General features: G+C 33.8%; 2 protein-coding genes across 2 annotated transcripts in view; both read left to right on the plus strand.

Moving 5' to 3' along the window:
* The window catches only part of LOC140163116 (uncharacterized), a 42,048-nt gene extending 39,972 nt beyond the window's left edge, over nt 1–2,076 (plus strand). The window contains exon 15 of the mRNA XM_072186494.1: nt 207–2,076. The gene's annotated coding sequence lies outside the window, so the exon portion shown is untranslated. The remainder of the gene's footprint in view (nt 1–206) is intronic.
* Nucleotides 2,077–8,693: 6,617 nt separating this feature from the next.
* LOC140153778 (stromelysin-3-like) lies at nt 8,694–13,125 on the plus strand. Its single transcript, XM_072176634.1, has 2 exons — nt 8,694–8,955; nt 10,575–13,125. The coding sequence occupies exons 1-2, from the start codon at nt 8,817–8,819 to the stop codon at nt 10,790–10,792; spliced, it is 357 nt and encodes a 118-aa protein (XP_072032735.1). The 5' UTR covers nt 8,694–8,816; the 3' UTR covers nt 10,793–13,125.
* Nucleotides 13,126–14,462: the final 1,337 nt, after the last annotated feature.

The following is a 14,462-nucleotide window of genomic DNA, read 5'->3' on the forward strand; positions in this document are numbered from 1 at the left end:
CATTGACCTTGTACCTTTTACTAAAGAAATAGAGTCATATTCTTTTAAATTAAAAGTTTGGTTTTGAAACCGTATCTCCGAAGATATCACGTATGATATCTTAGTTAGTCTTTTATTACCTATAATTTGTTTTATAAAATACAGCTTTTTAGTAAAGTGTGTTATTTATGTTGTATACAATATTTTGTTTTTATTTTCTACCACAGGTTTTACATATTTCATCAAGGGCATGACTTACTACAAATTTGATGACAACTCCATTCGCAGGGTTGCCGGTCCAAACAGCGTCGGAGTTGACCTTTTTAATTGCCCTGGGTCAGGAAGATATCGAGGATCTGGTGGTGCTGGCAACCAATTAAAAGCAAAACTCGCCACAATTATACTCCCATTGGTTTTCACTTCTTTGTATTTATTGCTATGATTTAAATAATCACATTTATTGTAGAAAACAAAACTTTGACCAAGTATGACAATCCATATGTCAGAAAGTTCAGACGTTTTGTTCATATGAAAGATACTATGTCAATTTGTGCAATAAAATTACTCACCTGAATGGTAATGGACTAATATTCGCATATTTAATCTTGACAGAAAATGCAGTTTTGAATCACTTTCGCGTGGTAAAATTTTGATTTCATTAATATTATATCTAAATGTGAGATCGCAAATAATATTGTGAATAGGTCATCTCGAAATTGTGTTTGTAACTCGGATTTTGATGCCCTTATTTAATATAGCGAGATAAATTTAGCCAATACTTAAGAATGTTCCATCAAGAATGAACAACATTCATCTTTACGATGAATACGAACATCACTTATATTGTAAATAAGAAAGTTATCAGTAACTTTGTGTAATTATACATATACTATTTCCAGATAATTTATGTTTTTAGGTTATAATTAACGTGTTTGCAAGAGCTTAGTCAAAACGTGACTTTAATTTTCGATTATTATTATTTATTATTATTATACTACTGCTTTGTTTGTTTGCTATTGTACCAAGGATTATATACACGGATTATACATTTACAAGTGACCCGTTTCCACAAAAATCGGCTGAGTAACTTTTGAGATAAAAACTTAACAAACACATGCCACTAGTATTCAAGAGCTGGATCGATTTGAAAATTGATGGCTATATTTCAAAGAATTTCATTGACACTATAATAGAAAAAGATCTCTTGACAAATTATTGACATATCTTCAAAGAACATAGGTCTACATGGTAAAAACTAATGTTACAGGTATACCAAAATATCAATCTAAAAGGTTTTTTTAAGGAACGGGTCACAATTAATTTAACTGGAGGCAGAAATCTGAAATATGTTAGCTTAAAGAGGTAGACCCACCAGAGGTGTTCATCTAGGGTGAACCAAACCTGACTGGTTATCAAATTAATCAGTGACAATGTTATCTCTGAATTTGAGAGGTGCTAATTGATGTTTTAATATTATTGCATCAACTAGCACCTGTAAAATTCAGAGATAACCTTGTCACTGATTAATTTGATAACCAGGCAGGTTTGATTCACCCCAGAATAACTGCTCTTGTGGAGCGTCCTCTTTAAAATTAATTATATGCACACAATATAGCATCAGCAGATGCTACATGTAATAGCATCAAATTGTACAATACAACATGTATCAATGTAATTGTACTCACCAGTTTTGGTGTTTATTAAATAGCTTGCCCCTTCTTAACGGCAACATTGGATCCATTTGAAATCACCATTATTAATTTAGGACATTATTACCAGGACTATGATACACCCTCTTATTACAAAGAGATATAAATTTGCTGGACCTAATATTAATTTGGATGTCTGTTATTACTGCAAACTAATGGATTCCATAATGTTGGGAGGTACAATATGTGCAATTATTTCATTCTTTTCTTGTAATTCAACATTGTGTTCGTATTCTGATTAAAAAATATAATTTTATTCAAGATAGTAAAAAGAATTACGATGAATAGCATGATTTTGTTTTCTTTAAATAAACTATAATAATAATACATGTTGTGCAGCAGGGAATTAATCATTGTGATTTTAATAAAGGGCTGTTTCGAAATTTAATCATCGTTGTCATGTTTTCTATTCCTCTTTCCAGGATGGGGAAGGGTGTATTGATCCGGCAAGTGACCCAGATTACTTAAGCTAATCGTAGATTAACCCTTTAGTGATAAAATTATTAATCCATCACCTTACGGGATAAAACCGACTATCTAACTGGTTGGTAAAGCGCATCATAAGTGTCTACAGTAAAATTCGTCGAAAACCTCATAAGTCCATACAGGACTGTTAAATGTTAAATTTTGTATTATATCGAGAATTTCGAAAATTATATGATATCAGAAGGACATTCCTCGTATTCAGAATGCAATTCGGTGTGTCTGATGTGCTCAAAAATACTTTGTCTTAAAATATCATATTGATAACAAAGTGATCCGGATGACTTCGATAGTGACTATTTGATGTATTTTAAGAAGGGAAAATCCTAAAATATGGTACGTTTTCTGTTTTGTTTGTCATGATGTTGATAATTCTATACTATGTATGTTGGAGTTGTGTATGTAGCTTCAAATTTAACTTAACACAAGAACCAAACCCTTACAAAATGTCTTCAAAGCAATGGTTCTCCATGTTCGGTGTGACAACCAGTCCCTAAAACTTGTGAGGGATAGTGCCGATATATTTAAATATGAAAAAAAAAAATTATTGTTCGTGTGTCGGTCATTAACAATCTGAAAAGTTTATGCTATTCAGGTTATCATTTCTGGTATGTGCGATAACAAAATGTAAAACTCAGAAGGGTGTGTATGTATCAATAGCATCATAAAAAGATGTAAATAGTTTTTTTCAAACATGACTTTTCCTTCTTTATTATGTTTACATAATATATAATTAATATAGCAATATTGTTTTATTCTTGAATATTTAAATAAAAGATAACCCAGACGGAAGTATTTCCAATAAGTAAACCATTTATTATTATCAAATAAATAGAATTTCTGAACTAAAGTAATGTTTGCAAATTTTTATTAATTTACCAGCGAACAACTCTTTTCACTGATTTCTCTGAAACGATTGACTCGCAAATATAGTGTTGGAGAGACTAATGACCTTTACCATTGGTTTGGTAACAGGCAATGTTACAAAATACTTCAGTATTTCTATTTTCTATTTAGAAGGAATTAAGTATCCTAGCCCTGAATACTGGACTGTTCACATCCCATTGAATACTTTACGTAATAGGTATTGTAAAATCTTTCAAGCACAATGCAAGCAACTATGCTCTAATTTCGTCATGTATGTCGCCAAAGTTGCCTGTTAATTCACATTATAAAAAATCTTTTCTGCCTGCTGTTTCGTTTAATTAACCACACCCAACTGAACTGAAGCAACTGAAAAACACATTGACTAACCTTAACTCATTGTATGCCATGTCATTACCACAGTCTTCCTTAAATAATGCGCCGACACTTTATAGTGACGATTAGTGTTCATACTTTTTTTTATTAGTTTTGTTTTTGTAATTTAGGTTGTACAATTAAAAACAGCAAATATCATAAGTTAGTTATACATTGTATGTTTGATAATAATTATGTTTAAATATGCCATTCATGAGATCTTGCTTATCTATAACCATTTTTTTGTCTTGTTGTTCTGCTAATTGTGCTTTTTAATCTAATCTTTCTCTACAGATTCCCTGTTAACATTCATACGTGTGCTGTCTGATCATTGGTTGTAATTGTTTGAATAATATTATCTGTTTGCATACTAATGACTATTTTTTTCCAATTTAACACAATTTTTAACAAACATTTTCATGCTTTTATTGTCTGTATGCTTACGCTTAACACTTTTATACGAGTAAGGATAACACTTAGCTATCTGGTATTTCAAAATGTAGAAATTTTCAAATATCCTTTTGCTGACAATTTTTTTAAAGCCATATGAAAAGTTTCACATTGTCGGAAATGTATCAGCTTCTTATCAACTTATCAAATGTTCCGAATTTAAGACATCCCTATTTGTAGCAGAACATCTGTCTTTATTTCTTCATTTAATTACAAACCGCAATGGACAAAGGGGTTCAAAACGATCGAACGACAATGAAAACTCTTTATTTCAGATTATATTTTCTTCTCATTGGCTGATAAAGATGGATAATTTTCTGTTTTCTTCTGAACCAATGACCTAAACATGTAGTCACCATACAACATGTGGAGTCTTTTGGTACTGTAAGTTATATTTAATCATGTATGACCACATTCCTGTATTTTCGAAAATGCTTTCTAATTTGAATTTATATAGATATGTACTGTCTAAGCAACCACAAGTATCTATGAGGCAATGACATTGCAATGATTATTTGATTTATAAAACGGACCACGAATTATCGAATAATATTTATTTTATGAATGGTATTGTTCTCTGTTTTCCATTCTATTGCCGATTAGAAAAAAAGGCGACGGATATAGAAAAAGTTGTGAACAAAGTAAAGTATCCCCAGGAGAAAACCTTTTACATATGTCATAGTAATTGTTGTTATTTTGGTTTATTTTCAGAGCTTCCTTGAAAAGTATAACTATTTCCATGGAGCTAAACCTCTTAGAATGGCCGGTCCTGCTGATATTAAACAAGCTATTGAAGAAATGCAGGATTTTAGTGGGATTCCACGAACCGGAAAGCTAGATGCAGAAACTATGGCTAAAATCAAGGCTCCTAGGTGCGGAGTAGCAGACTTTATTGGTGATAGAAAAAATGCTCAATTAGTGAGGAGAAGGAGGCGATATGCACTAGCCGGACAAAAATGGCCACAGAAAGATATATCATACAAGTAAGTGATTTAACCTGATTGTGATTTGCGCGATAGTTATCATACATATTGCTGTATGCAATAATTGTTTTATTATGAATGTAATTTAATACACTATTGCTCATGAAGATATTCCTGCTCATAGTTTATATCTTTTCAACCAAAATCAAAGAGACTAAAAGGAAATAAGCTAAAATTTAAAAACAGGCAAACCTCGGTATTGGAAAGCGGAAAGAGGGTAAAAAATAAAACTTATTTTATACAGAGGTTATTACTAAAAATGAAAATAAAAATGATTAAAATTATCAAACCATTGGGATGTAAAGATGCTTATTTGTACTTGTTCTGTTTTCTTTAGAATATTGAACTACACACCGGATTTATCACAGGGCCAAGTACGTGAAGCATTAGCGACGGCGTTTAAAACATGGTCGGATCACACACCGCTTAAATTCCGACAGGTAACTCGTGGTTCAGCTGATATTGATATCCAGTTTGCAAGAGGAGATCATGGGGATGGATATCCTTTTGATGGACGAGGTGGAACTCTTGCGCATGCGTATTTTCCAGGCAGGGGTATTGGAGGAGACGCCCATTTTGATGACAACGAGTCCTTTTCCCATAAGAGCTACAGAGGTAATTAACAATAACTCATTATAGTGTAGATAAAATTCTCAATTTATTTACAATTGCACGTTAATTAATGCAGTACATTACCGTCTGTATAAATGTTGTTAGTAATTATGTACAAAATTAATTCTTCTAAGAATAATTTGTGCCGTGTATACAATATGTATATAATAGTGATACTTGTTTTGTATTAAGACTGATATAGTTTGCTTCTATTTAACATGAAATAGGTACCGATCTGTTCCTGGTGGCAGCTCACGAACTTGGTCACAGTCTAGGACTGGCTCATTCTTCTAATCCAAAGGCATTAATGGCACCCTTTTACCAAGGCTATCAACGAAACTTCAAATTACCACTTGACGATATCAAGGGAATTCAGAGACTTTATGGTAACAAAAAAACACATAATTCCTTTACTTATTCCTTTACAAAGCTTGTGCTATGCTTTTTTATTGTTGAAAAAAAAAAAGTTTTTTAAAAAGAGCTAAGTGTTATTTAAACTATATAAAACGTGCGATAGTCACCGTGAAATTATAATCGATTTGAAACAATTGTTCATACTTTATTTATAATGCTACAGGTAAAGCACCAGTATCAAGACCTCAGCCCCCAACTGGTCCTAAACCCGGTCCTGGCCCTAAACCCGGTCCTGGCCCTAGACCTGGACCCAACCCACGACCACCAGGCAGACCAACAGGACCAGATGCTTGTGGAACAATTTTCCAAGCTGCCATGAACAACGGTGGAAAAATATACTTATTCCAGGTAAAATATCAAACAAATAATCAAAGGTGTATTACCTTTTATTCATACACTCCCAGATAGTGCGAACCAATATGAGCAAACGGTAGTAAATTACTAGCCGTGCATAAATGTTGTACAATTGCACGGGCGCGAACTCCGCGTAGTACTCGCAGCGTTCATTTTTATTGCGGGTGGATCCATTCATATTTGTTTGCATTTTCCAACATTTTTAGTTACAATTGTGTTATAAAAATAGCAAACATCACCGGATGTTTTTCGTGTATGAAATAGATTAAATAAATGCATATCACTTGTTGCTCGAGAAATTGTATAAAATAATGCACTTGTACTGAGACGTTGATGCGTGTATTATTTTGTACAATTTCACTCACAACAAATGATACGCATTTATTAACCTATAATAAATGGAATTCTTATTTTGGAACGGCAAACCATTACAGGCTGTACCAAAATTATGTTTCTCCATGCAATGTCCAGGGATTGTGGACTATATTACTGCCACACCCAAATATTCAACATAAGATCCACCTAATTTGGCGATTAATGTTACAAAGGGTATTCAAATTTGTAGTCATTTCACGACGATCCCATATATTTGGAAAAAATAGGCTTCTCTCAAATAGCCTAGGAGCTAAATCTCATGAGCCTTAATTAAGGATTGAGTTCAGCACCCATGTAAACCAATGTGTGACACCATGAGGTGTTAGGACAGACCCTCTAGATCTCTTTTAGAAGGGTAGGGTACATTTTCCGTTAGAAGTCACAAAAGGTCACAAATTGAAAATGCTTCGATCATATTGAAAGAAGTATCAAATTACTCGTCTGATGACAAGAACAAAAAATGTATAGTTTGTGATATCTATAGTTTGAGTTATTCTACAAAAACCTCATGTTTAAGCAAGATGAAATGTTTTTGCTTGTACGGGGGTTAAAATTCCAGCTTACTGTGACTGGACAAAAATGGTGGCGAATTGCTCATCTTAATATAAGAACATAGAAACGGTATAGATCTTACCTTCTAAACCAATTACTTTACTTGTTATATGCAATGAAAGTCAGAGATCAACAGTGGCTTATGGCCACCAAATGGCCTTTGACCTTTGACCTCAGTAAGTGAACAGGAGTAGATAGGCAAAACTATTCAACTTTTTCTGATTCTATTCAGCTACAAAAACAATTTGCTATTATTTTTGATCCATGTGGAACCAAAACCGTGTCATTTAGCCTAAAAATGAGGTTTTATATAATATAATAACGATAGGTCGTAGATTAACTATACATTTATTTTAATCCTTATCATCAGACGAGTAGTTAAGTGATTTTTCACTTTTTTTACCCATGTGTGACCTTTCATGACCTCTAGCGAAAAACGTACCTTACAAATTGGAGTCCACAACCCCCTAGCAGTGATCTAGAGTGTTTATACTAACACCTCATGGTATCACAGATTGGTAGACATAGGTGTTGAACTCGATCATTTTTCAAAACCCCTTGATCCTAGATTGAGAACAATCAATTTGATACAGGCTGCACAATGCATTAGCGACCATTTAATGTAAAGGCTTAACTTATACCAACCATATAGAGTAAATGGGACTGCCCGTTTGTTTACAAAGGAGCGATATTGTTAACATAATGATGATGATGTATGCAAGTGTTACACGTTTTTCTAAATGGGTTATGTCGTTTACATTTTCAGGAGCCAATTATTGGGGCTTTGATGACAGTCTCAAACCGTTGGATGGTTTTCCAAAACTAATCACAACTACTTGGAAAAATGCCCCCACAAATATTGATGCCGCCATGGTTATGCAAGCAACAGATAATGTCGTTTTTTTTTTTGTAGGTATTTTTCTCATTATGTTGGCAATTATTGAAAAAGATAACATAACAAAGTTGGACACTTCAGATTGGTGTGCAATGCAAGGTTTGATATGCGACGGAATGGATGCCGCTTTGCCGCTCTGAAGATGATTTTACTTCACTGCGCAGTCGTACCAGAAACGCTTTAGCCGTGACCAGCGGCAAGCCGATATATCGATCACTCCACCATTTTGCCGCGTCGGCGCTAAGCACCGCTGAGAATTAAATCGGACGTATGAGAACAAAATACGATTTTGGAGCGGTGCTGAGCGGCAAGAGTGGCTTTCACTTAGTCAAGCTGCTGCCGCTCAGTGGTGTGCCGCTCCGCTTGTAGTTAAGTGCAAGCGGCATGATGAAGCGTCACACCGCTCAGCGGCAAGCGGCAGAAAGTATGAAAACAACATTATGCCAAATATAATTATGTTTTTCATTGTAGAGCGTTGTGTTCTCTGTAGAGCGCTTAATATATGATTGTATGGCTAGGTAGACGATAGATAAATCACAGGAGCTGCGTAAAAAATAAAATAAAAAAGAAAGCAAGAGTAAGCCAGACAAAATACTTATATTTTGTATTTCCTGTTGATGATAATGTTGTCAATTTTATTAATTTCTTTAAGGAAAAAGATGGTACGAATTCCAAGGCCCTCGTCTTGTTCGTCAAGGTGCTCTTACTGAGATTGGCCTTTCAGCGAAAGTTACCAAGGTTGACGCGGCCGTTATTTGGGAGGGTAACAATATGCCATACCTTTTCATCGGAAATGACTATTATAGGTTCAACGAAGAACGTGGACGTGTTGACAAAGGCTACCCTAAACCTATTACACCTAACTGGGTTAACATTCCTGGCAATGTAGGTGCTTCATTTGGGGCTAAAGGTGAGTCGAATATAATTAAAACATATCTACCCCCAACTAAAGCCCTTTGTGTGGTTCAATCGATACAGATATTTTGAGATCTCTTTTGTTCTTGACATAGCATTTTATTTTAGAGTAATTAATTTAATAGATTAATGAAATAACTACCTACCTTTTTGTAAGTACAGGTCAAATAGGATACATTGTTAAATACTAGTACCTAGTATGTATAAATTACGTCATATCATTGAAAAGACAAAAGTGGTGTTTAAGAAATCAATTATTTCAGTATTAACTATTTTTAATTTTTATCCATAAAAGTTCAGAATAAGATATTATGTTTGAGTTTCCCCATCAAAATCATCAACATTGGATATGTTATCAATGCACCCATCACCCAAGCTGTGCTGTTCTCCAACTGGCCAGTACATTTGGATGGATATACACTACTAACTACTAATATCATAGAACTTTGACCACTGGGGTGATTTCATTGCTATTTTGTTGATAAGAAAAAATTTGTGCCAGAGTTAATTAAAAAGAAATATCCCAAAATGTAACGGTAAAAGTGGCGGGTGTCAATCAGAACTAAAATTGAGTCATTAAATTAAACCTCAATTGCGCATATTTTCTTGATAATAAACATCACAATTAATTGTAAGATTTAATTTCTTCACTTAAATTGTGTTTCTAGACATTAATTTAGCAACAATTTATTTTTAACCCCAAATATGCTAAATATATCGCCACTTGAAAAAACAATATCATGATATAAACATAAGAAATGCAATTCTTATGTAATATATTGTTTTCAACTGGTGATTGATATTATGCGAAAAATTTGCAAAATGACTTAGCCTCAATCAAGCGTAACTTTTGAATGCCGTGTCACATTTGCATCAAATAAAACGCAAATTAAAGCTGCCAATATCTTTTAACTGTTTTAAATCAGATCATCTCTGGTTAAATCCACACTACACATGTTTCTGTTTTACCTGTGCAATGAGCAATGAGCTAGTATTATAATTTCAGTTGGGTGAACGATTATAAAGCAAACGCAAGGTAACAATACTGCGCGGGCTTTTGTTTACGAAATGAGACAATAGTATGCTTATTGTTAACCAGCATTCTTGAAAATGAGAAGCATAATGGTTGCAGACTTAACACGGTTTGGAAATAATTTCTTCATATTTTTTGGTGTTATCTGTCGTTTACATATCCTTCCTAAAACACAAAAGTGCGAATATTTCCAAACACCTAAATTAGCTAAAAATTTCGGACATGTTACAAAACTATATTTTCTCGAATTTCAGAGAATACTTTAAATATTGGCCGGTTATTTTTCACACAGTGACGTTAACTAGGCAATTGCCTATACTTCTAACATACACTATTTGTAGAGGTCTCGCGTCAATGGTGAGAGCACTGTGTATTGTGTATAGGAAAACGGACAGTAACTGCAGTATGAAAACACTCACGGTGAAGCAAAGTATACGTTATTAAAAAACACAACAAGAAAACAAGTAGCCAGTAATGCAGAATATGACCGGACAAATGTCTATAGAAAAGATAAAATGTTGCAGCTTTCTCTCATTTTGTTATTAATACAATCTTTTGTTTTTATATTTTCCAACATACAGGCTTTACGTATTTCCTCAAAGGCTCGACTTATTACAAATTTGATGACAACGCCGTTCGCAGGATTGCAGGTCCAAAGAGCGTCGGAGTTGACTTTTTCAAATGCACTGGCAGAGAGAGATTTAATGAAGGATCTGGTGGTACTGGCAACCAATCAAAAGCAAAACTCGCCACAATTTTACTCCCATTGGTTTTGACTTGTTTCTATTTATCGCTATGATTTTAAATGATTACATTTGCTTCAGATAGAAATAAACATTTGAGCAAATATGATAAAAAAAGATGTTTGCTTGTCCTTGTTCGACCGACCGTCTCAGCAGTCCCGACCGTACAACTTTTTTTTTTGAATAATGTTTTTTTTACGTTTTCCCCCAAAATGTCATAACGTTTCGCTCAAAATCTGAAAATATAAAAGAAATGTTGCATAATACCATTTTCCTGCATGTTTTTCCCACGTACCTGGTTGATATTTCGTATTTTCATCCTCAGCGTCTGCACAACTAAGCTAATTGAACAGACAGTAAAACATTGTTGAACTTAAAAATGCAGTACGGTATTTTAAGTCTACCATGCATGTACATGTCAAATAAATTAGGATTTATTTTGAATTTGTCTTTGGTGGAAATTCTGTGGTCAGTGAGTGTTTTCCATAAAAACAATTCACATTATACTTTTGGTACTTGAAAAAAAACCCCACTTTTCCCGACCGACCGACCCAACTTGTCTATGGTGATCTATGGACAAACAAACATTTTTTGGCCTTACATTATAAGTATCTGTAGACGTTTTGTTCATGAATATGAAAGATACTATATGCAATGAAATACAAATACCCTCATTGTTCACCTGAATGAGATACGTCTGTAATCATGGTAGTTGACTAATATTTGCCTATTTAATCTTGACAGAAAATGCAGTTTGTACTCACTTTCGCGTTGTAAAATTTTGATTTTATTAAGATAATTTTAGATGTGAGATCGTAAATGATATTGTAAATTAGTTTTTTGTATTAATCATCTCAAAATTGTGTTTGTAACTCGGATTTTGATGCCCTTATTTAATATAGCGAGATAGATTTAGCCAATAGTTAAGAATGTTTCCATCAAGAATGAACAACATTCATCTTTACGATGAATACGAACATCACTTATATTGTAAATAAGAAAGTTATCAGTAACGTAACTTTTTCAAGATAGTTTATGTTGTCTTATTAATTAATTTTAAACATGTTAAATAAGGTGTTTGAAAGAGCTTAGTCAAAACGTAAAATACTGACTTAAATTTTGATTATTATCATTATCATTATTATATATCCTTATCATAGTGCTTTGTTTGTTTGCTAATACATTTGGGTAAAAAGCACCATCGGTTATATACAGGTACTATACATTTACAGTGACCCGTTTCCACAAAACACAGAACACATATCGGCTGAGTAACTTTTGAGATAGTAACAAACACATACCACTAGTATTAAAGTGCTGGATGTATTTAAAAATTAATGGCTGTATTTCAAAGAATTTCACTGACACTAATATTTAAAGAACTCTTTACAAATTGTAGATAATATACATGTTAAAAAGCAAATAATGTCTCATTCTAAACATTATTTTGTAATCGCTACAGGTATACCAAAATATCAATCTAATATTGCTATGTTGCAGTTTTTGTAGGAATGGGTCACAATTAATTTAACTGGAGGCACAAGTCTGAAATATGTTAGCTTAAAATTGATTATTATTATATGCGCACAATTTAGCATCAGAAGATGTAAATAGCATCAAATTGTACAATATAACATGTATCAATGTGATTGTACTAATCAGTTTTGGTGTTTATTGCATAGCTCGCCTCTTCTTAAAGATAACATTGGATCCATTTGAAATCACCAAAATCAAGGACATTATTACCAAGGATATGAGACACCCCTATTATCTCATGTTAATTTGGATGTTTATAATGACTGTGAAGTAATGATTCCATCATGTTGGTACAATTATTGCAATTATTTGATTATTTTCTTGTAATTAAAAGATATAATGTTCACTTTTATTAATGGAAGAAAAAGGAATTACGTAACATGATATTGTTTTCTTTAAATAAACTTTTTAAATAAAATAATAATAATAAAGATATGGTATGCATTATTTAATTAATCATAGTGATGTTAATAAAGGGCTGTTTCAAAATTTATCATCGTTGTCATGTTTGCTATCCATCGTCTTACGAAGGGGGTGTTTTAAGTCTCGGTGCTGAGTCTCAGCATATCCAACAGCGCCCCACGTGTTTATTGGGGCTGAAGAAAGTCTAGAGCGAATTACAGACGGAAAGCTACCCAAAGGTGAGCTATTTTAGCTATTTTGAGAAAAAAAGATCTGTTCAATATGGGGTGTTTTTAGGTTTTTTCCGGCAAGTGACCCAGATGACTTAAGCTAGTCGTAGATTCATCCTTCCGATCATTTTAGTGAGCTAACCCATCACCTTACGGGTAGGACCGATCATCAAACATCGGTGGGCTTTAAACTTTGTCATTATGTTAAATACTCTTAGACAATCAGGGTAAATTTAGCCTAAAATTAATTTTCATATACTTTTGTACATAGCCAGAATTTTGCTCTCCATTTGGAGAGCGTGGCGCAATGGTTAGTGTACTTGCCTTTAGTGCATGGGGTCCCGGGTTCGATTCCAGGCGGTGGCGATTTGCTGGGATATTGACTTGGAAAAAAAAAGTCTGAAATTAATTGGACACTTCAGTAGATTAAATTCAGACTTCCACTCTCCCCATGGTTCATTTAGAATTGGGTAAATGAATCATGAAAGTACTCCGGCCTTCGGAGGGGACGTTAAGCCATCGGTCCCGTGTACAGAGAGCCAAACCTGTACATGCATCTCGCAGCCAGTTTCGAAAAGAGTAGGGTGTTAACCCCTGACTGTTCCCAACCCGTCCCGGTGTTCAAATGGACCCCAATGGAAATAAGCTTCAATAGAGGCTTTCTTGGGTTATCCAGGGTTGTCAAAACCCGAACAAATCACAAAAAAAAAAGCGCTCATATTATGACGTCATAGAAACAATCTTTTTACAATTACAATCTAATTTAGTTCTATTTAGATTAAACACATGGGTACAAAGAAATATTAAACGAAACGAGTATGCTAGGAATGTTCGAAAGGCCAATAAGACCGGCATTGACCACCCATTTATATGACAGAAATAGAAACAAAAGACATAAAAAAGCAAAAAGCAAAACAAAACATCACACAAGTCAAAACTAGCTCCAAGAATTAAATAATTAATCGTTAGATGAGATGAGATGAGATGCATTATTATTATTATTATTATTATTATTATTATTTTTATTATTATTATTATTATTATTATTATTATTATTATTATTGTTATTGTTATTATTAAATTCGCAAAGAAAATGACAATTCACATTTTTAGTGGTGTTTCACTACTGCTCTGGTGGTTTCAACCGACTGGCAACTCATCACATCTGACTGTTTCCTTTTATAGGCAACAGGAACCCCCTTTATCTTCAGTTTTGCTCCCATTCTTTATATTAGAATGCTTTTAGACAGAAGTGATGCGTTATTAAGCGAGTATTAGCGGACACAAAAACTGTGCTTACGAAGCGTTAACCAGTAGCGGATTGGCCAATCAAGAAAGTCAAACAAGACAGATCCACTACTAATACAAACCTTACCTCAAAGCGAAAATAATGACAGTGAGAAATCCAAAGGCATGGTTAATTGCATTTAGTTCCCTATATAGAAGGTCTATCTGAGCGAATCTTATGCCTGTTCCCCCTGAACAAAAAGCGGAGACCATTTTCGAGATTCCCTGCTCCAGTTCGTACATTGGTGAAATTGCATGGCCGTCCATATGG

This window comes from Amphiura filiformis, chromosome 1, assembly GCF_039555335.1.
Source record: "Amphiura filiformis chromosome 1, Afil_fr2py, whole genome shotgun sequence".
In the NCBI taxonomy this organism is placed as follows: domain Eukaryota; kingdom Metazoa; phylum Echinodermata; class Ophiuroidea; order Amphilepidida; family Amphiuridae; genus Amphiura; species Amphiura filiformis.